Raw genomic sequence first — 23,505 nt, 5'->3', positions numbered from 1 at the left:
TAAGTGGTGTTTTGTAAGCGCCATTGCAATGACTATTGCATCAGACTGTTGGCTTGAAATGACCGGGGAAGGGATATGGGATATCTATGCATACCGGGTGTAGAGTTTTAACTACATCGTGTCTTAAGTGTTTGTAGATACTTAATGTGTTGACACAATGTAAAGATACATCCTGAGGATCTCTTCCATAGTTTTTCACTATATTGAGAACATTCATGTTTAAAAAAGAGAAAAGAAAAAAAAAATGTAGTGAATATAAATGTGCTGGTTTCAAAAGCTATATTCTGATAGTTGCTTTTTTTGTTTTGTTTTGGCAGTGGGGCCTGATGAACAGATTTTTTTGCTTCCACTGGATTATGTGTAAATCCTCATTTATCTGTGCTCACCTGTATATCCCAAATGACTAAGAGGAGCTCCTTTTGGTTGTGGCGGCTTTCCTTAACTGCTTTGTGTCTTTAGATTTATTTTTTTTTAAATATCTGGTGCAGTTAAAATAAAAAAACCCAAAACCTGATGATGGTCAAAGCAAAGCTTTCAAGAGAAACACTCTGAAAAAAATGTACATACAAGTAGGGAAGTGATGAAGAGGCATTGCCATTGTTAGGATGACTATGAAGCCGTAAATTAAGTGTATTGTAACTGTATTCCCAATTCTTCTCATGCTTTTTCATCTGAAAAACTGAATTTGTTTATATTGCTTCCTTTGAGAGTTTGTTATTAGTTGCCGTGCATCCTTTAAAGAGCAGGTGCCAAAAAAAGATGGCAGAGTGTGTACTCCGGAGATCGTCTGAGGGTCTTATTTGGCCAATATAATCTTAATTACCAGATATTTTTCTCAAGATATTGGTAAATTTGAATCTATAATTCTGACAACCAAGCAAAAAATAGCCTATAGATTTGTTGAAAGGCTCTTGTGGTATCTTTAGTTGGTCCTTCTTTTTCCCCTCCTATTTGTGTGTGACTTTTTTTGGTAATGTTAAAGAAAATAAAGCTTTCATAAGGGCAACAGCTATGTTGTCTCATGAAGCTTTTATTGCCAAGGCTATTGGTTTCAAAAGTGGTTGAAAAATTTTGTAGTTAAATATCTGATGGCTTTTGAGTGATTCCACACTATGGTTCTTACCAGATGTTTTTAAAATCATAGCAGCATTAAACATATTTTTCTAAGTACTCTGTTTAGAGAGGTAAAAGTTTTGAATGAACCTGGAAAAGGGATGTTTTCACCCTTAGCTTGTCAGTCAGATGAAAGATACTTTTTTTTTTTTTTTTTTTTAACTTGTGTTACAGCGCTGTTGTGGAAACAAGGTCATTGTCCTTTCAGCTGCTTTGTATTTTCCAAGAGGAACTCAAAAGTATTTAGAAAGCAGTGTTTGATTTTTGCTTCCCAGGACTCTGCCTCTGCTTCAGAAATGTTTGTGATGCTTTTACTCATGAGAGAACGTGCGGGTAGACGCTATTGGGGGCCTGTAGAGAAATTAACTCATTGGTAATGAAGAAGATTGTGGTTAGATTTCCAGTACAATAGAAGTATAAACTGGGCCTCTAAAGCCATTACGAGGAGATGGAAATATAAATATATATTTCTTTTTTTCTCAAATTTTATTTAGAATGTTGAAAAGCTTTGAGAACATAGCTGCCATTGTTAGGGATGATACACCTGAGAGATCATTCCAGGGTTGGATTGGCAGAAGACGTGAATGAGCCTTCAGGGAGGGGAAAAAAATTAAACAAAAATGAATTAACCTCTGCCATGTAAGCTGTCTTCCTTTTTTCTTTTGAAGTGTCAGTTTGTGGTTTTGATAAATGTCAGAAGCATTCTTCTTCTTAAATAAGATTCTTCTCCGCATAATCCAGTGTTATGGTTTACCCCCCCCTCTTCCCTCCAAAGATTACTTTGTCCTTCCTCTGGTTTCTAATCAGGCAAGCGCTCGAGAGATGGGATGGATTTGACAGCTAAGTGTGTTTCCTGCTGAATTAGTTTTTGTAAGGGAACTCAAGGAAGCAGATGAGAGTTTATTCTCTCCTGCAGTTTAGGAAGTTCATTAACTTAATAAAATGGGAACTAAAGTCCGCGCCCCCATCTCCCTGACCCCCACTTTTCTTCTAGGTTTCAATCTTACTTATATGTTTAGTATTTTACGTTATGACAAAGAGTCTGTTTTACATAGGCGTACAAGTTAGCAGGCTGCAGCCTAGTGTCTCTGTCTAGGTATCAGATACACTGAGAGTTGTGGTACAGTCTGTTTAAGTAGAATTTATCTACTTCCTGTCCAGAAGAAAAGGCTTTGTAGAGAGTATGACTTAGGGAAGCTTGTTTTCATTTTTTGGAGGTGTACTTACTGTAGTTGCCTTAGACTTCATGGCATGTTCTACTTTCGTATTCCTTGCATGTGGCACCAAGCAAATCTTTCTCTCTGTGAGAATGTGAATAGCATCGCTTTGTTCACATATCTTTCTTTGGGGTTTTTTTTTTTTTTTATTTGCATACTTGAAGGAGGTTTAATAATGATGTTACGTCTAGGTAGGCTATATATGCCCTTACTTGCTACCCTTCTATTTGCAACCAAGTTTTCCAGCTTGGAAGTATTCATCACATGGATCTTAATGCCCTGTAAAAATATATAGAGATATTTTTTTATTTGAGACAAATTGAAGATAGTGAAGGAGGAAAAAGAAAAAAGCGTTCCTGAAATCAGCAGAATGAACATACTGTGACTAGAATACACAGAAGTTATGCAGTTTCTCTAATTAGTTAGGACTATTGCCACTTCTAACCATATGATATCTTGTATTAGAATAATTAGGAAAGCTGTTACTGGAAGGACAGTTCAGCATAGTAACTGATGGTACAGGGCACTTATAAACTCAAACTGAAACAAAGTAATTTAGGAAAGTGCATGAGGCATTATGGCAGCTGGGAAAGAAAAGTCAGAAAGTCAAAATCCATTAGAATTAGGAAATAAAAGACATGAAGTCTGAAGGAAGCACTCTGTTTTTCCCCTTCATCCTAAGGACGTGGTTCAGTTGGTTCTTGTCCTGCCACAAAAGTTAATATGGGGAAATAAAGCCAAACAAATGGAAAGCACTAAGCCATTGCTGCCTTAGCGTGCTGGTTGCCTGTTGGCGTGATGGCTCTGCCTTCCCGTGTGATAGATAGAGCTGTCCAAATTTGTATCCTGTATGTGCACTTTGTTTGGTTTGATGAGCTGTCAGATTTAGATTTAAACTCTCTAGCATCACTATCACCCCATGCTACCTCAGTTCCTTCTTATTAGGACTGTCAGGCATACTCGTTCATTACGTTTTGGAGGACTGGTTTATAGTGACAAGAGGCCATTACTTATGGTGACGTTTAGTCAGGCCTCTTTGCTGCAGTATAAATGTTCATTTTGCAAAATTGTGATGCAAGTTTGGCTAAGAGCTCTTACCTCTGCTACGGCTCGCTGACCCATTTGCATCTTATGAATTGGAGCCCTAAGTCATGTTCATTTAATCAGTTGCTCCAGTGCAAATACTGATAAAATCACCAAGTGATTTCTTTGGCAAAAGGCAAGTCACGCTTTGCAACTCTCATTCCACATACTTTTCCCTCGGGGTATAACCCCTCCTTTTATTTCATTCCTAAATAATTTTTTGCATGATTGGAGAACTACGAATAAAGTCAACAATATATTTTTGTTTTCATTTCAAATCCTGAAGGAAGCTGCAAAGGACATGTATGCATAATAAGGAAAGGAGAAACTGATCAATTGTTTAAAAACAAAATTGCTATGATATTTAACGTATTTTCCTCTCTCAAAAATTATTGACAACCATTTCATAGTTTAGAATTCCATATAAAACAAATAATATTTTTTAACAATGGAAAGCCAATCCTTTTTCTTAATCTTTGCAGAGCTGTAGCCCTGAAACAGATTGCACACAGATAAAAGCACGTTACTGGACCAAAGCAGGCATTCCTTTGCTAGGACATTTACTTCAAAGTGAGGTGCTGCTTGTAACGGCTTCATACTAATTAGAGTATTACTGTTTTTTCAGTGAGAAGAGTTGCAACAGGTATCTGCCTTTGTAGCCCTTTGACGAGGGGTGTGACTGGTTCTGTTTAACCTACCACCCACCCTGCACAACATCTAATAATGCGAGACTGTTTGGTTGGCTGGTTTGACTTACTAATGCAGAGGAAGAGTACAGCCCCCATGCCCCAAGTTATTTTCCTGTAGCGTTAATGAGCTGAAGGATCTCAGGAAGTTATCAAATGAACATGGGAACTGGTGTTTGCATTTGGAGAAATAGAATGACACATCCCTCTTTCAGCAGCAACAAATAAGTAGAATATGTAATATGACTCTAAATATGCTGGATTTTACACCAGTACAAGTCACTGCTTCATGAAGAGACTTTCCTTCCAAATAAATCTTCATTCAGTTCCGTGACCAGGTATTCTCTGTGCTGTTGCTAGCTTCTCCCAGGTTGGCATTTGCATTGTGGGATGTCTGTCAGATTTAGCTGTGGTGTCAGCATTCCACGTCCTTGGAATCCTTTTACTTTCCGTGACTGAGTGTTCTTTCTTGCCGCTTTCAAAGTTTGAAAAGGTTGTCACAGATAAAGCTGGGCTCGGTGTTGCACTGACCATAGCCGAGAATATGCAGTGACAGTGATTGGTCTACAAAGCTGCAGCTGTGGTGGCATGCTGGTTTAGTGGTTAAAAGAGGATGAGGGCCAAGCAGCCAGGGATTTGCAGGTGTTCTTTTTCATAGAAACCTCAGAGGGATGGTACCTGTACAGGAAGAATCCTTGCGCAGAAAGGGAAAGTTATGATTACATAGATGTGGCCATGACTCAAGTTACTTAGTTTTTTTAGGAACATAAAGCAAGAAAAGATGTATATTTCTGGCTTATTGCCACTGTTCAATAATGGGTGATAGACTCAAGATATAAATGGGAAGCACAGGGCTGAATCGCTCCCCAAGGTGTTATTTTTAGGGAGAAAGTTTATTGGGGAGAAAGGTGGTGTTGGGTTTTTTTTTTTTTTTATGGGTTTTTATGTTTGGGTTTGTTTTTTGTTTTAAAATAAAATGGCACCTGCAGTTGAACAACAGAGTTCTTGAATTACTCAGTACAGCAGCTATTTTGTGAAGTTATAACATTTCCAGGAAGAAACAAACTAAGTTTGAGCTTGAAAACTATTGATGAGCTTCCCTGCAATAGCTAAGAGACCTTTGTCTACATACCAGAGTATTCAAAACAGGGATGCTTAGGCTGCTTGATGGTTTGATTAGAGAATGATGCACAGTTAGGAATTTCTTGGCAAGGTCTGTGAATTTAACTCTCACAATTATCATCTTTTTAAAGTTGTGGGGTCCTTTAAGTGATTTTACCTTGTGAAAATGTAGTAAGGTTTTCATGGCACCCAATGCTTTTCACAAAAAAGACCTGCCTTATGTCATTTACATGTAAGAGTAACCTGTCTGAAGTCCTATGAGGACACTTCTGGTCATTAACAGCTCCAAATTTTGAGGTTTTCATTAGTGGAGGTTTAGTAAAAGTCATGCATAGGAATAACAGAGAGAGGAGAGCGTGTTCTGGTGCAGCATTAGGAAGGTTAAGGAGAAGGAAAAGTAGAATTTCAGGGTTGAAGAAGTTAACTTTGTAGTTACACATTTAATATCAGAGCTGAGCTGTGCAATTGCTAGCCCTCCTTCTGTTTTGGGAAGAAATTGTCTCATGCTATTATTATATTGTTTTCAAAGGAGCATAAAGAAAAGGTTGAAGTCTTGACAGCTATGACAAAATCCAGTGCCATAATGTGTCACCGGATAAGTGATACTGTATAGTCTGTGGCAGCCAGCAAAGCATAGCAGCCACTATTTATATGTCAACTTTAAAAGAGAGGAAGTGTTACCCGAAGGGGAGAGAATATCAGAATTTGACAGCCTGGTAGACATCTGAGGTTAAATGTCATCTTTTGAATAGATTTAACTTACATATTCACTTTATGTATTGAGATCTGAATTCCAGCCTTTAAATGCTCATTTTGTAATTTTATGGCACTTAAAAACATTGTGCATAAGAGCAAAGTTTTCTGCTAGAGCAGACGATGTTAAAGGTTAGGTCATGATTTTCAATATCTAACTTATACTGTGTATACTGTGTAAATATGTAGGTGCATATGCAGCCAACAACAGCAGAGAGAGGTATCTTGTTCTTTTCTTAACCTTAAAAAAAAAAAAAAGTTTGACTTTCAGTAACAATTTGTATATTACTTGGATTCCTCCTCTATTATATCAAATTATTTTTGTGTTTCCTAGGTTTGCTGTTCTTTGTAGGTTCTTGTTTCAATTTAAAACTTTAAATTAAAACCTTGTTTGTATGTCTCCATGAGCAGCACACATAATGCATGGCAACTAATTCTGTAGGTATTGGGATTTGTTTTATTTTCCCACCTTCCCTACCATGAGTTGTTTGTCCTCTGAGGATTTGTTTGTGGTTTTGTTTTTTTAACTTCCTGAGTACTCTTACCCTTTTATATGACTTGGAATGGGAGGGAATAGAGCAGAGATACTTCTATAGTTATTTTAATGATCTTGGAAGAACAGAACTTGTTAGCCTTCAAACAATATTTTCAGCTTGGCATTTATGGGGAACAGTATGCTTTGAATCAGAGGCACCATATTTTCCTCTTCTAAAGAAAATTGCCAGTATCTTTTTACATTCTGAAGTCTGTGTGAAACTTCCAATTGAAGTGTGAATTACAAAGCTTTTATATGACTAAAAAGATCACTTTGTGTGATTTCACAATTAGTTTTAAGTGTTGCAGAGGCTAAAGTTGATAATACCTTGATGCTGTTTTATCCATTGCCTGCTATTGTTTTTGTGTGAAATTGATAGTAAATCCAATTATTTTCTAACAGTTTTACTTGAAAAATAATATTTGGTAGTTTTAAAGCCACAGTTTCAGAATTTTAATGATTTTAATCTAGAAACTGGAAGAAGGTAGGTATAGATAAAGGTTCCCTGGATGTTGCGGAAAGAGGGAGGCAGAAAGTTGAACTGATACCTTCGTCTTCTGTTCCCCAGCTGCAGTGTGAGTTACGTGTTCTCTTGTGTCTGGTTTTTGCCTTAAACGCAGCATGCGGATCTAGCAGCCAGTCACAGCTGCTACCTGGATCCTTATATCAGGGGAAAAGCTGCACCACTGCACAGCAAGATGGAGAATGTGCTTTTCTCGATCTTACTTCAGCCAATTCATGTGGCAGGACATGAGACTTCTACGGAGATGGCATGCTTTTGTGCCATTTTGCATATTGCAACTGCACTGCTTAGTGTTGCTTTTCTTTTCACAGCCTCCCATTCATGTGCCTATCCTAGCTTTTCTTAGAAGAGCATTGCCTGCCATAAAAGACCCTTTTGCATCTTTAAAAATAAGTGTATAATACATGAATGGGCATGTGGGAGGGTTCATCTGAAGCCCGGGTACATGGTGTTGAGCTCAGAACTGGCAGTTGCAACTTAGAAGAGGGATCCCGGACTTTCTCTGAATACATTAACTTAATAGGCTTTGGCAGCCCAACATGTCCACAGTGGGCCAGACAGTGTCAGGAAGGGAATGGAGAACAGGACAAGAAGGCTTTGATGTGACTTGGTCTTGAGTATAAAAGCTTTGGGAAGCCTTGTGAAACATTGGTGTGCCAATTTTTTGGAATGTTGTCAACTCTGGGCTCTCCTTCTCAGGAAGAATGTTAGAGCAGGTAGAGAAGGGCAGCTAAAATAGTCATAGGATCAGCTGTCTTGCAGGAAGAGACTGAAAAGACGATAACTTCAGCACGTGGGACCAGGAAGGCTGCATCCATTAGTGTGTGTAATCCAAAGGCTGTAGTTTTTGAGGGAACATGGTGGGGACGGACAGCAGAAAGTGCCCAGGCCCGTGTGTGCTTCTTACATAGCATTTCCTGTGGCTGCTGCTGAGGACCACTGATCTGACCCAGCAGTGCATTTCTTGTGTCCTTCATGGGAGAATGTCACAGGTACTTGTCTCAGACGATGACCTGAATATGAAAGTTAGGTAAATCATTCCGGTAGTTTTGTGGTTAGGTAGTAATTGTTACTAGTTGAAAATTCAGTTCATTGCTCTGGAAAGAATCAAAATGATAACTTATTCAGGATTCCTTTATAGGGCATTTGGTGACATATTTTCTTACAGAAACAACTCTCAAAAGTTGCAGTTATTTCAATGAGTGGATTATTGCAAGGTGAAATGCAGTGAGGTACTACCATGAAAAATGCTGCAGATTTGCATGAAGCTAATAGGACTTATTATTTTTCTCTCATTTCTTTTGGATGGGTCCTGTTTTCACAAACTTTTCTTAAAGTTATTTTTTCTGAGGTAAATCACCTGTCTTTTTTCTTTCTTTTTACCAGGTTCTTGAAGATGCAGAGGCTCAACATTTGTTCCAGTCCATTCTTCCTGATATGGTCAAGCTGGCGCTCTGTCTCCCTAGTATCTGCACCCAGGTAAGTAAACACAGCCGGCAAAGTACTTTGTGGCAAACTGCTTCTCTGCAAACTGTAACTAATGGCTAAGGTCAAAATAGGGATCGTGTTAAGTTCTTAATAAAAGGTATAGGTTTTGTGTTGAATGTAACTGAGGCCTAGGGAGCAGAACAGACAATGCACATCTGTAATGATATAAGAGAATGTAAAAAAATATGTTTCGCTGGCATATTTTTAGTCTGAACTTCAGTAACGCTTTCCTTTTTATATGCTGGAGTTGCTTCTTGCTTTTCTTAAATGAAATGACCATGAAACCTTTCAGGTTTGAAAATCAAACTTATAAACTGAAATACTTCAGTAATCTTACAACATCTAGTTTTTGATTTTAGAAATCTTTTAATCCTATAATTAGTATTTTCATAAAGTCTTTGTTTACTTGGGAGTATATTGCATTGCAATACTTGCGCGCATACAAACCTTAACTAATTCTTTATTATTGTTATGGGAATCAGTTCTGTAGGTAGTAAAGCTGATAAAAGTGAATAGGACTGATCAAGGAAGTGAGGCTGTATGATAGGTAACACGCTACCAGCGTAATGACTCTTAATTTGTAAGCTTCTTTGTTACAATTTTCTAAATTGATTTTGTTGGACAGGAGCAGGGAAAATCTCTCCCTACTTTGTTGTGCCACAGGGCTCCTACAGTAGATATAAAATTTCAAACAGTATGAATGTTTCTTAAATTTTTTTTTTTAGTAGTCACTTGATGGGGGAAGCTTTTGAGAACACTAGGAGATTTCTGAACGCTAAGTCAAGCACAAGACTAGGAAGTTCATACAGTAATGCCTTTTATAGAGATGATGTACTGTTAGGCAGTGTAAATTGTGAAGAACTTTGTCAGACTCATTCTATTGGTTAGGCATAAAGCTAAATTTGTTCCAATAAAACACTGTCCAAATACACTATTTTTAATAGGCTTGTAGAACTTAGAGCTTCTCAGGCTCCCCTCACTCCCCCAAGCTGTGTGACTTCAGCCATCATAATATAGCTTGTTAATTAAATAGCCAGAAGACAGAATAAAATTCAGTGAATGTAGTAGTTATAAGAATGAAGGAAGACTTGTTTGTTTTGTGGAGTAAATAGGGCTGTGTGTTCAGCAGGCTAAATTAGCAGCAATTTCTATATTCACAACTAAAAGAATTAAAATGTAGCTGCTCAGCTCTCCTGGAGCTAGGCCAATGATGATGGCTGAGAATATTGGAAGAAGAGGTGAAAACTCTGTTCTCTTTCTCCTGTTAAGTGGGTTTATCATAACTGTTACTGGACTCCTTAGCAGTCAGAATGATCCCCTCTTCCCCTTTGTATTATCACATAATTAAGAAAAACAAATAAATCCTCCTCCTTCAAATTGGGAGGCTAAAACCTGATAAAATGTTTAACACAGGTGTTTTTTTTTTTGTTCCCCTTTGTTTCTTTTTATATTAAAGAAACCCTGACTAAAGTAAAATAAAACACCAAAGTGAAGCTGAGCTTTTTGTTCATTTTTATTATAAAAGAATGGATGCTCATGCACTTTCTGCTAAAATTGTCAGTGTTATTTCTTCAAGCAGGATGGAAAAATAATCAAAGCAAGTCATAAAGTGATGATCTCTTCATATCTCTTTCTAAACTATAAAGCGCTGTTATTGTAGATGAAAGCATTCCTTAAGGGTTCTTAACTATACAGCTCTTGAAAGTGGGTTTTTACTTCAGTTTTTAAGATTGCCCAGGACTTGCCACATCCCATCTATTTTTTCCCCCTTTCCATTCCTCACAGGTTTGTTTAATAAGTTGTGTTTTCTTGGTCTTTCTTTTTATTATTGATTACAAATCTGCAGTTTGTCAAGCAAGCTTTTTCCGAATTGTCTTGAATAAACTGTTCTTGACTTTAATGGTGCTCCTGATTAAAGGGTTCACCAGTGGCCTAAATTACTCTTGCTCTAATTTAATAAATGTAATATTGTGCTCCTATTTTTTCTTTTAAAACGGGTAAGCTAATTATTTTTTTTCTCTCCTTCCCTCCCTTCTCTCCTGCCCCTCCCTCCCCCTCACTTCTTTTGTTGGTAGCCAATACCTCTACTGAAACAAAAGATGAACCACTCCATCACAATGTCACAGGAACAGATTGCTAGTTTTCTAGCCAATGCTTTCTTCTGTACTTTTCCACGTCGCAATGCGAAGATGAAGTCTGAGTATTCTAGTTATCCGGACATTAACTTCAACAGGTATGGCACTCTGGAGTAACTGAAGCTGATAACGCTTCGATGAAAATGCTATTGTTGTCATTTAGGGGAGAAACTCATTGTTTCTTTCATGTTTCTGTCACCAATTTCAGTAGTTTGCTTTCTGTCTTTTCTGTGTACCTCTAAGGGACAAGAAAACTACGCAACTGTGTAAGAAAGGATCTTGTGCACAGGAAGATATGTTCAATATTCCAAATTTTTCTTTTTTTCATGCATGCGCACACACGAACACGATCTTGCTCTGGCATAATTAGGCTGATGAAATTCCCTGCCCCTTCATAAGCCATTAGTCTGCGAATGGTATATTTCAGTTGTAGTTCAAGTGTTCTATATGTGTTTAAATTAAAGGCTAGTGTTTCCGTAGCCATGCTTCTGTTGTCTCCTTTGTGTCAGCAGTGCTGATCTGCACATTGTCAGATCAATTGATTCTTCAGCATCCATACAATCTCTTATCATTTTAAGGCAGTTGTAGAGCTGCATGTTAAATTAAACCTGTCCTTTTTGCTACAAGTTAGCATAAAAAGGTTTCAAGACCACAATAAGAATTTAATTAAAGATACTGTGGTTTCTAAACAAACGCTTGTTGTTTTTCCCTCAACACTAGTTTACAGACAGATTTGATGAGAAATTTTTCTTCACATCTTTTATTTTTTAAATATACTTATTTCAGTTTTATATGGGGGAAGAGGAAGGAGACGTTTCCTGCTGCAGAGTATTATGGTTCACATGGACTTGTAGATTAGAAATGAGTTTGTCATCTCCTGGGCCCTTCCATACAAGTCTGTGTAGATCAACCTTAAGTTTATTAGGCTGGAGCTTGGACAGATTATTGATCTAGAGTTTTTTCTTACTCCTTACAGTTAACATGTTGTGTATATACTCTGAAAATTAAGATGAAATATAAAAATACTGTTGTTACCTGTGATCCAGCACACCTGGGTACATGTGTCATAAGAGCTCTTTTAGGCTAGAACTTCCCAGCATGAATTGTCAGACCTGCTTATGTATGAATAATGGGTTTAGTGGTTGCTGCCTTTATGGGCTAGCACAGGTCTCTCTGCACTGTGTGTTTCGGAAGAGAGACCAGGGCCACTCTCTTGGTGTTTATTCCAACAGTGGAGTGGGTTACGGAAGAGAATTGTGAGTAGGCTTTAATGTGCCATACGATTCAGCATATTTTTCCATCATCAGTTCATAAGAACAAATAAACGAAAAATACCATCCACGTGTCAAAAAAGATTTATGGTCAGAGCAGTTGAAGAGGACAGTTCTGGAAAGAGTTCTGTTTGACTGCACCAGCTATGCACTTCTAGCTGAATTTTATTGGTTTTTTAAAGGACTTTAAGATACCAGTTTGTGTTGTAACTTAAGCATGTTCTAAAACAAGCAGTTAACTTCTTACTAACTACAGAATAAAATGTTGTTAAGTCACTGGAGTAAAATCATATTCTCTCCTATGAACATTGCTCAGCAATGTAAAGTCACAGTAGTACAGTGTAATACTAGTGGTTAACTTGGGCATAATGTTTTGAACTACTTTTAAATAAAAAAGCTGTGGCAGGTTATTAGGTAAACAGTTTCCTGCCATAGACATAAAGAATTACCAGTATAAAATATTAACTATTCAGGATTTTCTGCCCTGTTCCAGTCAGTCCTCCTTTGTTTTCTGACTTGGCTTCCTAGTGCTATCACTCATTGTAAGTTCCAGCAATGTTATTTAAAAGGGGTAACACCGCAGACAACCTTCAGGCCTTCCTCTTGCGTTATGGATGAGGTAATGCTCAGCTTTTAGTCACATAGGGTCGAAAGCCATTTTTATTCATGTAAGTGCGAGAATATTGTTGCCAAACTGCAGAAAAGAAGGGAAGCTGATGTCCTGTGGTTCTTGGGGGTTCAAAGTGGCTTTTCCTCAGTGTTTGCCAAGTTATGTGATTTTTATATAATTACAGTTTTCTTTTTTTTCAGTCCTTTTTTTTAACTTAACCATTTGTTGCCCCCCTTCGTGTATTTTGCATTTGATAACGAGCAGATGAGTGTAGTCGAATACGAGATGTGACAGAGGAGTAGGGAATATGTTAGTGAGAGGGGGACTGACAGGATAAGAGCAAAAAAAGATTGAAGAGAGTGAGTGGTGGAAAGAGTACTACAAGAATTTACAGTTTTCTATCGTACTGCTCTATATAATATGACTCTCTTGAAATCTAAAGTGAGGAGGAGGAGGAATGGATATTATCCTATTTCTTTTTCCTCCTGTCAACCCTGTATTTTCTCGCCCAGAAAAGTCAGTTCTCTAGTAGCAAGGATGGAGAATAAAATGTCATGTTTTCAGCTATTGTTTGAGACTTGTAAAGATGACGAGGTTTGGTCCATTACAGTGTGTATTTTCAGTTTTTACAAAAAAGCCTTTCGTGAAGCTGGATATAGTCAAAAGGCAGTACGCAATGACTGAAGTCAAAATGTTTGTGACTTTTTTTTTCCTCTCTATAGCAATGTTTTGATGTAAAGGTTTTGGAGGCTGCTGCTTTGCTCTGTCTGCTTAGGGATGGGCATAACAGATTGTTCCATGCAGCAACCCTTTCTCCACAGAGTATTATAGTCTGCAGCTTTTTCCAGACTTAGTTCTTTCCTCAGCATAATTCATCTGCTCCACGACTGTGAATGAATGACTTGGGTACAAAAAAATAATGTGCCAAGGTTCTCTAATGAAGCAAAATTCCTGAGTTGATGCTAGCACTTGAGGATTGCTTTTTTCTTTAGCATATGTGGTGTTCCTTGATTCCGCTCTGCATGCCCTTTCTACCTTCATGCAAAAGGTTTCCACCCCTCAACTCTTTGAAACTGAAAAGCAAAATTTGTCTCTGAAGTTACAAACACAGTTTGTAACACTTTTTTTGTTTTCAGTTTTACACAGCAGTCATTTATCAATTCACTTCATGCAGACTTAAACAATAGCACCTTTTTGTACACTATTAAATAGTTATGGTTTCTACACTTAAATGCTGTCATGTTCCGTCTTCTCCCTGCATTAGGTTTTTATGTGGTATTAACTAGCATATTGTGACTTCCATCCCTACTCCACCCAAAGTACAAATCTATTTGACAAGAAAGGAGATGGTCAGTGAAAGATACTGAGAATTTACTCTCTCTTCTCCTCCCTCTGTTAAGTGTTTTCTGGCACACCATTGCTTGGCACTGTTACTACAGTGAGGATGGCAAGTTGTTTGAATGCTGGTGTGTGTGCTAATAACTGCAACTGATTGGAAGGGAGGCTGTTGTACGTGTTAGTATTACCATAAGTAAACTGTGCTTTACCTCTCCTCTCCTGCCTGCTGGTCTTGCCAGATGAGAGGAGAAAAGTGAGCATTCCTCTTTTGACGCTGAAGCACTTAATTTAATAGTATGTTGTGACACTGTCTGTTTTGACTGCTCATCAATCAGACTGAAAGTCACCTGTGTATAAGGAAATACTCAGTAATTTAATTGAATTCTTCCCTTTTGTACTTGGCAAGGATGTGCCTGTTACGATTCTTAAGTCATTAGTAACATAATTCATTTCAGACGTAGTTAATAAAATGGAATTCATAGTTTACCTTTGAAAGCTTTAATATTTATGAATTCTGCTAGATAGAACGACATCCGTTCAGTGGCCAAATATTAGATCATACTCAATAGCATAAAATACTGCTTCTGTTCAAAATACCAAGCTAAATTTAAAGAGGTCTTTTTAAAGACGTCTGTTTAAAAGTACTTCTATAATAATATAAGACTGAAATAGATTGGACAGCTTTGTGCAAAAATATCCCATCACAAAACAAAAAATAATTACATTTGCCATTTTATTCGTCTTACTGATAAATTTTTCATGGAAGTTGAATGCTGCTGAATGTAGAGCATGAATTGTATTGACCCTTCTGAGATCATGCCTACAATTATGATGATGGTTGCACAGTTTAAAGTAGTTTCTTATGGTGATGCTCATAATTAATTTTCTTTGTGAATAACTTGTTGTTTAGCATAGTACTTTCATAAAAAATATATTCCTCTTGAAATATATTAAAGATAAGGTTGAACTGTGCTTTCTTGCATTTGTTTTTTATAAGATGCTGAAACTGATGCCGTCCACTGTCATACAAGACTTTGCACTGTGGAGGTTTTTCTTCCCCCCGTTGACCAAGTTATTGGACCTGTGTCTTAACACTGTAGAATTTGGTGATTTAGGAAACTACCTGCTTTGATTATATATAAAGTCAAAGTGTAAGGAAAAAAACTTCTGCAATCTTGAGTCAGTGTTCTGGGTGACTGAAAAGGAGACAGGTTTGTCAAGAACCCACTTTGCTTTTGCTGTGTCTTTGACCTGCTACAGAGCCGTTCTTATCTGTTGTGTCAAGTTACAATTATTCCTCTGTTTTCCTTTTTCAAAAAATTACGGTAGTTAAACTGGAGATACTATGCATCCATAATAGTTCCCATCAAAGCAGTTGAGGTTGAATTCATAATTGAAGATAGGATGCCTAATGACATAAGCCTGATATGTCTTTTGGCACACACATTGGTGGATGCTCTGGTCTGAAACCACCAGTATTCCACTAGGACCGAATTTCTTCATCTTTACCAAACAAACGTTTAAAGTAATTTTAAGTGATTGGAAATGAGGGGAAAAAAAACAGTAGTTAAGAATTTGTCTTTTATGGAATGTATAATATATGAAAGGAAATGGGCAAACTGTATAGTACATTTATGCAGGAGAATTGAAATCTAATTTACCAATAATGCAATTGTCTCTTCATAAACAACATCAATTTTGCAACAGTAATGAGTATGCTCTGGGGAATAAATTATGTAGTGACTTTGAGAGAACTTGGTTTGGGCTGAGGGATGCATTGCTCCTCTGAAAAGTGGTTCTAGGTTTTCTGAGTTTACAGACGCTGATCCTACAAAGCTGATTCTGTTATGCCTGCCTTAAGTCTGTGTTCTAATTAGCCTTGGGTGGAATACTTTAAGTAGAGTATAATTTTCTGAAAAACCTAAAATCAACATTTGTGGTAAATGACGAAATACTCTTTAAATAGACAACTTTAAAAGCATGCCATTCTTAACAAGTCTGGCGTAATTACTTTGCTGTAGTGACAAAACCAGCACTCAATCTGAATATTTTTTTTTGTTAGCTTTGTAAATATAGTAATTTAGTCCAGAACTTAGTTTTACCATGCTGTGGACTTCCTTTTGTTTTAGAACCTCAGGATAAAACATTTTATCCTGCTGTTCCTTCCTGCTGAGTACTTGGAAGTTAGCATCTTATCAAAGTCAAGTATCAATCTGATGTATTTGAAGACTCCTAAATCACCAAAACTTTTACTTAAAACAGGTTTATAATGCTCCAAGTTACTTGCCACAATAAACAAAAGTACAAAATGAAAATCCCGGAGAGTAGAGATGTGGGTATATGAGTATCTGAGACAGAAAGATAGTTTTTGCATCTAGATTCCCAACAAAATTACGTTACTCAATGTTATGTTTATATAAACATAAAAGTCAGAACTTAATCTAAAGATGAAGTTTTAATTAAACATAAGAGTGTTGAATAGAATGATGTTCTTAAATTTAACTTTGGGATGATGACAGCTCTTACCTATGACACACAACAGTAAATAAGAAATTGTCTGTGAGGTTATTGAATGTATTGTTTTTCTCCTACTTGATGCCAAGGGAATTCAAAAGCTCTAAATTACTTCCTGTATAAACAGAGAAAAGGAAGGCGGTTTTAATAGAGAAAGATGGAATTCAGTAAGTGGAAGAGACATACGCTAGGCACCAGAAAAGCAGAACTGAGGTTGCTGTACCCAAGTTGTGTAAGGTTGGGATACCTTTTCTTGTTGGGAAGTGCAAGATCTGAACAGTGGTGTTTCCTTTTGCGCTGTCAGAGGACTGGTTCATTTGTCTGCCTTTCATCTCTCTGGGAGGAATTTTTCATCTGGATTATTCTGCTTTTGATTTACTTAAAGTCCAAATTTCACAAATTGAAGTTTTGATATTCTGAGTACCTTTACTTTTAGTTCTCCCTTAAAATATTTTCAATGGCTGCAGGACTTTCTAGAGAGGGTTTATATTTTATAGTGGATATAAGAATTTCCCATTTTAAATTTGCTAAAGTTTCCTTATCTTACATTATGTAGTTAATGTTTGAGTATTTAAAGCTGTCTAATGCAGTGGTCCCCAAACTTTTTTGATTGCACATACCTATCACTAAAAAGTTTTTGAGTATGCACCCTAATATATGCATATTTGTTTACTTATAAATTATATACATGTGCTACTGCACTAATATATTACATTCTGAAGCATGCACAAAAAAAAAATTTAAAAAGGATGAGATAAAGATGAAATGAACACTATTTTTAAAATATTTTTTAATCTAGGAATTGTACAAATATATTTTCTTTCTACATCCTAGTGGATTGTCTTGTGCACCCCCTGGGGTGCTTTGGAGACCAGAGTGGGTCTGGGATATCGCTATTCACAAAAGACAGGCATGTAGGCAGGAATGAAACATTGTGTAATTCATTTCTCTTGGTAAGGGGAATGTGAATGGCAGCAGCGAAAGACTTCTTGCAGCTCCATTCTTCATGAAAAGTCCTTGACCAGTAACTGACTGGAACTACCTTTTTTTTTTCACTGACACGAAGCTGTAGCAATGTCGCACTCTGGTTTAAAAGGCAGATAAATATTTTGGGGTGGGGCGGATGGACACCCCACCTAATACACAATCAACTGAGACAGCTTTCTCAAAAAATACTTCAGGCAAAGGATACAGGTAATTAATATAATTCCAGTTATTCCTATATGATGGGCTGAATTACGTTTATATATTGAAAGAGAGAAAGACATTCCTATCCTGTGCAATCATGTGATGAGCACACATAATTATATACACATTCCAATATTTACATGATGGAATTCTCTCTATCTGTGCACATTCATGCATACAGATTTCCTAGACATCAGATATGCTGATATCTATAGGTAGTCCTTAATACGCATGTAACTAAAGTTACCTTGAGCACAATTGAACACAAATGTCAAATAATATTGTGACAGAACCCTTACTTAAACGAAGTGTTTTGATCAGCTCTGATTGGCATTGCAAATTAAAGCTTAAAAAAATATTCATTACAAATATGATCCTGTTTTTGAAAAAGGGAGAACTTTGTTTTATTCCCTCCCCCCCCCCCCCCCCCAGAAGTATCAAATTGTGTATCCACAATTTTGCAAACAGCATGTATGAAATCCCGTGGATTTATGAATGGGAAGCATTTGAAGTATTATCCTTACTGCAAATTTTTTGCATTTTATTACAGCGTGGACAGCTTTCTGAGTCTGATGGTAGGTTCCAATTTCAATGTAAAGACATGATTGTACTCTTTGAAAAGAAACATTCAAAGGAAGCCCAGCCTGGGGATGGGAAGATACAGGCTGGGGATGGAAATACTGATATGAAATTACTTAACTGGTACGTTAAACCACACGATTGTAATGGTTCCTTCTGCTTGTAAAAATTACCGGACCCAGTTCTTCAGGTAACATCAAAGGATCAATTTAGCTCCTTGGAAATTAAATTTTACAAGTAAACTACTGTATTTTTGTATTTTAATTATACCTTAATCGGAAACAGTGTATTTTGGAACTGTTTACTAAAGCTGATTCAACTTGTCCCGAGTACACTGTACGCATGTCAAGGTCCCTTTTGTGTAGATCTTAATGTTATTAAATCATGTTGTTGCGTCATTGGAAATTCACCCTTTGAAGTACCTTGCCCATTTGCTGCTTTCCTCAGCACTTAGGAGCAGGTTCTTTAGAGCTTTTGGCTCCAGCTTCTGAAATCTTGGCTGAAAATATGACAATTTTGAGTTTGCAGTCAATGAAACTGCAAAAACCAGAATACTGATTACACTTTTAAAATGCTTTTTTTCCACGCTAAAACTTTAGGATAACAATAATGCAAAAAAAGGCACAATGTGTTTTTGTAATAATTATTGAAATAGTATAAACTGTTGCCTTCTAACTTAAGTATATGTTTACTGACAGTTAAGTAATTTTTAATATATTTTTTTTTTACCAATATCAGTTCTTATTATTTTTAATATTTTATTTCTCATATCTAGGATTGAATTAAGTCTCTGAATATTCTCTAGGAAAGAGTTTTCAATTAGCCGCAATGACTTTAACAACCTACTTTGTGTTTACGACATTGTTCACACATCTACTTATGTTTTTACACCTCTGACCTTGATTCCTCAAATACTTAAATGTATCTCTGTAGAGGTCTATTATTTGATTAACATTGGTGCTGCTCTGGCTTGGAAGGCGGTGAGCCAGGGATCAATGTGCAGCTGTGTTTGGTGATCAAGCTCCTCCTTTGCTCCTGTGTCTGCTAAATTGGAGTTGGGCGTATGGCAGTGGGAACATCTTGTACAAAGCAAACCAGCTTACATGTGCATGGCCGGTAATACTTCAATTACTTGGACTGAAAGTGGGCTTGCAGCACTTTGCATTTGATTTACAGTGCAATTCATTTGGATGAGTTCTTTAGTTGGAAATAATGGGTTTTGGACTTGGGTTCTTCTGTCAGGAAATTGGTTATGTGGGTTTCACTTATATTTTTGGGTGGCTTATTGTAATAGGATCTGCGTCTCAGAGTTTGAAGTATTTTATTTAATACCTTATTGATGCTTTCATCTTGCTTTGTTCTTCAAAATAGAGATACTTGCTTCAGAAATAAAACTTTTACGAAAACTTTTATAACCTTTTTAAAATTAGCTTGTGCGACTTAATATAGACTTTGGATGAAAGTGATCTCTTCAGCATGTATACTTCATAAGAATTTTTAAATACTGAAAAAATCTAGTTCACTTCACTACTGAAAGCTAAATTCACCTGACAGCGTTCTGGATTTAAAGGCAGGTTGTCATTCCAGTACATCGAAACAAATGAATAATGTTGTGTCATTCCTTCACTTAGACTGTTTATTGGGGGGAATCTTACATCCTCGGGGCTTTCACTGTATCAGGCATCTTTTAGTGGACTTCCTACTCAAAGGATATTTTTTCTGAAGTCACCGCTATTCTTCCTTCCAGATAAATTCCATTATGTGTTGCCAATAACAATGCCTTGTCACTTTGTTGGCAGTGAAATTAAGTAATGTGTGTTCAAGTTGCTGGAAGACAGATGATGCAGTAAAAGTATTTCAGCTAACCTTAAAAGAATACATCCACTTAATGGCTAAAAATAGGATGCTTCTGTTTAATGCTTTGGTTTTTACAAATGAATTTTAAAATGCCGGTAGTAGCCCAGTGGATGAAGCCATTTCTGTTGGGGGCAGGTTCTTTTCTTTAGAAATGCTGCTAGTGCGCTGCAGCTCTTGAAAGCAATATGGTTGCATTATATTCTGTCCTGCGACTCACTGAGCTGAAAGTGGGGTAAGACATTTGGATCTTGGGAGTCCTCAGTATATATGTTTTCACCCCTCAATCGCTTATTTTAATCCAAGCCAGTCTGTTGCAAATAAAAATAGTACCTTTCCTGCATGTTCATATTGAAATTATACTTTTTGATATTACAAAAACAATATGAGAAAGATAGGCATTCTCTTAGCATCTTCATCAGAAACTTGGAAAGTGGACGAACTTGACCCATGTTAGAGGGACTGTCTAGAGAGCTCTTTCCCCAGTAGAGTATTTAAATACAAGGCTGATCAAAATATGTGCATAATAGTTTAAAAAAATCAAATCACAGTTAGTAAGTAGCCTAATTACTATGCACTATATCCCTGAAATCCAATTAATTGCTTTTATTTCTATTTTTTTCAGATTATTTGAAGGACGGTCACCAAGGAAGCCTGAGAAACTTAAGACCCTTTTCTGCTATTTTAGGAGAGTCACAGAAAAAAGTATATCCTTTATTCTTTTTTTTTTGAGCTACAGAACAGATACATGAAAAATTTTATTCCATTAAATTTAGATATAGCTATGCAGCATTATGATGGAAGTGTGTAACAAAAGCCAGCTTGCTAAGTACACTGATACTCATATTAATGTCACTTCTCATATAGATGATGCATGCTATTAAAATTTTTGCACGAAGCTTATTCTGTTTTCTTTTTTCTGAGAGATACATATGGGGGGATGTGTAAAATATAGAGAGATATTTTCACACACACCCTCTCTTGATATATATCAAGTGTGTGTGTATAAATTTGTATATGGGTATATATAATATACCTCTATATATATAATGTTTGTAATATATGCAACTACTTGCTGCACTGCATCAGAGTGAGAACGTAGAGGGAATTCAGCGTCATAAGTAGTAAGTAAAATCACAGGCTTAAAGATTCTGAAGCAAGCTTCAGATTTGCCGCAGGATGCACATCTAGGCCTTTGATTATAACGTTTGTAGTTCTGACGGATTTTCCCCTGCTTGTGTTGGTGTTCCAGGTTTTTCCCTTCTATTCTTCCAAAGCAAAGCTGTTGTGAAGTTTGCCCAGTTATAATAAAAGAAGTGATAGCAAGACATGAGATATCCCCAACTCTTTTAGAAGTTAGTGCAATATTTTCCTTAGTGTGTATAGTCAGATCTTCTGTTGTTACCGTGAATTTGAATATATTCATAAGCTTTCAAAAACAGATTTATTTTTGTGAGAACTGTATCAGAGCTTATGTATTGTATTTTGGAGGAAAAAGAGACTTTGCTGCAGTTGCATCCATCATATCTGCAGCAATATCCTTATTATAGTATTTTTTTCTTTACATGTCAGTATTTCACTATTCGCTTCTTATTCTCTCAGAAGGGATTGTTTTAGAAGAAAGACAGCTTTAAGCTATTAAATATAAAAGTCCCTTTACTTGGTTCAGTCCATCTTCAGTTCATCATTTTAATTCGCCAGAAATTAAATGCAGCTACATCCTGTTTCAGCTATCAAACTTTCAGCAATGTCAGTAGAACTAAATCTCTGAGGTAGAAAGTTAATTGTGATCTATGTGTGGGACTGAGAAGAGATATAGTGCACTAGCTTTTTTTCTTTTTTTGTACTTGAGTAATAATGTTTTCATGCAAACCAAATCCTAAATTCATGCAGCTGTCTCTGACCCTCTCTGCATATGAAATGTGTTGGCAACAAACTTTATGGAAGTATCGTATTAGATTTCTTAATGTTATAATTTTAAATATTTAATGAGATTCTTGAGTGCTCTTTTCTCGAATTAAAAATTCTTATTGTGCCTTTAAAAGATCCAATTTCTTGTTCTTTTTTGTCCGAGGAATTAGTAAGATTGAGGTAACTTACCTCTACAAATTACTGTAATAATTTTGTAACTCTTTTTATTGTAAATGATAACTCAATTCTGTGCAAAAGAACACAGTGGAGACTGTATCAACTGAAGACTTTGTCTCAGAAGTTGAATGCTTAACTTGTAAAATATCACCTGATACCAGAGTTCCCTTGTGGAAAAGTACTGAAAGCTGTGCACCTTTTTTTTTTTAAGAGCAAGCAACGCTTGCTTTTTTTTTTTTTTCCCCTAAGCCCCCTATAATGTTGGAGAAAACCATAGGATTATTTAAGGCTTTTGGAAAAATGTTTGTGCTTTACATACCGTTCTGAATATTTTTCACAAGCCAGCACAGTAGACTTACTGAAGCAAAGAAATGAGTCTCAAATCAAGTTTTTATTAGGATGACATCACCTAATAAAAGTTTGATATTATCTTTCTGTTGCAAAACTGAACTTTTTTGAGTAAAATAAGGAGAAATTATAACGCATCCTTCCTGCAACAAGTAATGGCTCTTCTTTTTCTGTTGAGGGCAGGAGTCTTTTTCTCAGTTAAAATACAGTGAATTTCACTAGCATCCTGGCAGGGCTGAAAACAGCTTGATCCGGAATCCACTGACACTGCATCTTTATTGACACAGTAGGGCTTTCTTGGAAATAGGAGCTGCTGCTTCATCCATCCGTGGGTTGAGTACTCTGTATGTTGCCTGTTCACAGTGAACAGCAGTCACCTCTAAAGGGTCACAGCTTCTTTTTTTCTAAGCGGCAGCACATTTTACTTTAACTTCAACTATTGAGTCTTTCTAGTAGTGTTTACAGTTTAAGTGAAAAATCACTTAAGAAATAGCTTTTCCTTGATCTGGGAGAAGAAAATTATTCAAACTTCAAAGGGAGATGTGAATATTTTGGTTTCCATGTTACTTGTTTCCAATCTGAGCATGGGCTGTCAGGGGAAGATTCAAAGCTGCTCTTGAGGAAAGTTAAGCTCTTGTGTTTCTGCCATGATGTTTGTTTGCAATTTTAAAAGTTTACCACTTAAAATAATTTAAGGACTAAAGCTCCAGCAGTTAATCCTTTTTTCCTCTGGGGTTGGTTTACCTGTAGAACCTACGGCTTGGTGACGTTCACAAGACAGTATCTCCAGGAGTTTCCAGACTGGGAAAGGTAAGTTAAACATTCTGTTAATCTAAGAAATTTCTTAAAACAGTGATAACTTAATCCCATTCTTATGGAATTGATCCAGGCGTGGAAGTACTACAGAAAACAATGTTTGGTATGAATTGCTATGGAGAGAAGTACTGAGGGAAATGGGTGAATGCCACAAGTAGTTCAAGTGCCCTGAGTTTTCGAGTATGTTTGTTTGCCTGTGAAGCCAACAAGTCTTAAGTGAATTTCTAAATCAGTAACATGTCTT

At 36.7% G+C, this 23,505-nt stretch overlaps 1 protein-coding gene across 1 annotated transcript in view; it reads left to right on the top strand.

Moving 5' to 3' along the window:
- Positions 1 to 23,505, top strand: part of PARG (poly(ADP-ribose) glycohydrolase) — a 68,786-nt gene that overhangs the window by 20,810 nt on the left and 24,471 nt on the right. The window contains exons 8-11 of the mRNA XM_074154552.1: positions 8,419 to 8,511; positions 10,596 to 10,753; positions 20,635 to 20,718; positions 23,199 to 23,255. Coding sequence (XP_074010653.1) covers positions 8,419 to 8,511; positions 10,596 to 10,753; positions 20,635 to 20,718; positions 23,199 to 23,255 — 392 coding nt within the window. The remainder of the gene's footprint in view (positions 1 to 8,418; positions 8,512 to 10,595; positions 10,754 to 20,634; positions 20,719 to 23,198; positions 23,256 to 23,505) is intronic.

This window comes from Numenius arquata, chromosome 10 (genome assembly GCF_964106895.1).
Source record: "Numenius arquata chromosome 10, bNumArq3.hap1.1, whole genome shotgun sequence".
Taxonomy (NCBI): Eukaryota; Metazoa; Chordata; class Aves; order Charadriiformes; family Scolopacidae; genus Numenius; species Numenius arquata.
The sequence above is the reverse complement of the archived record's forward strand: the minus strand, read 5'-3'. Positions and strand labels throughout refer to the sequence as shown.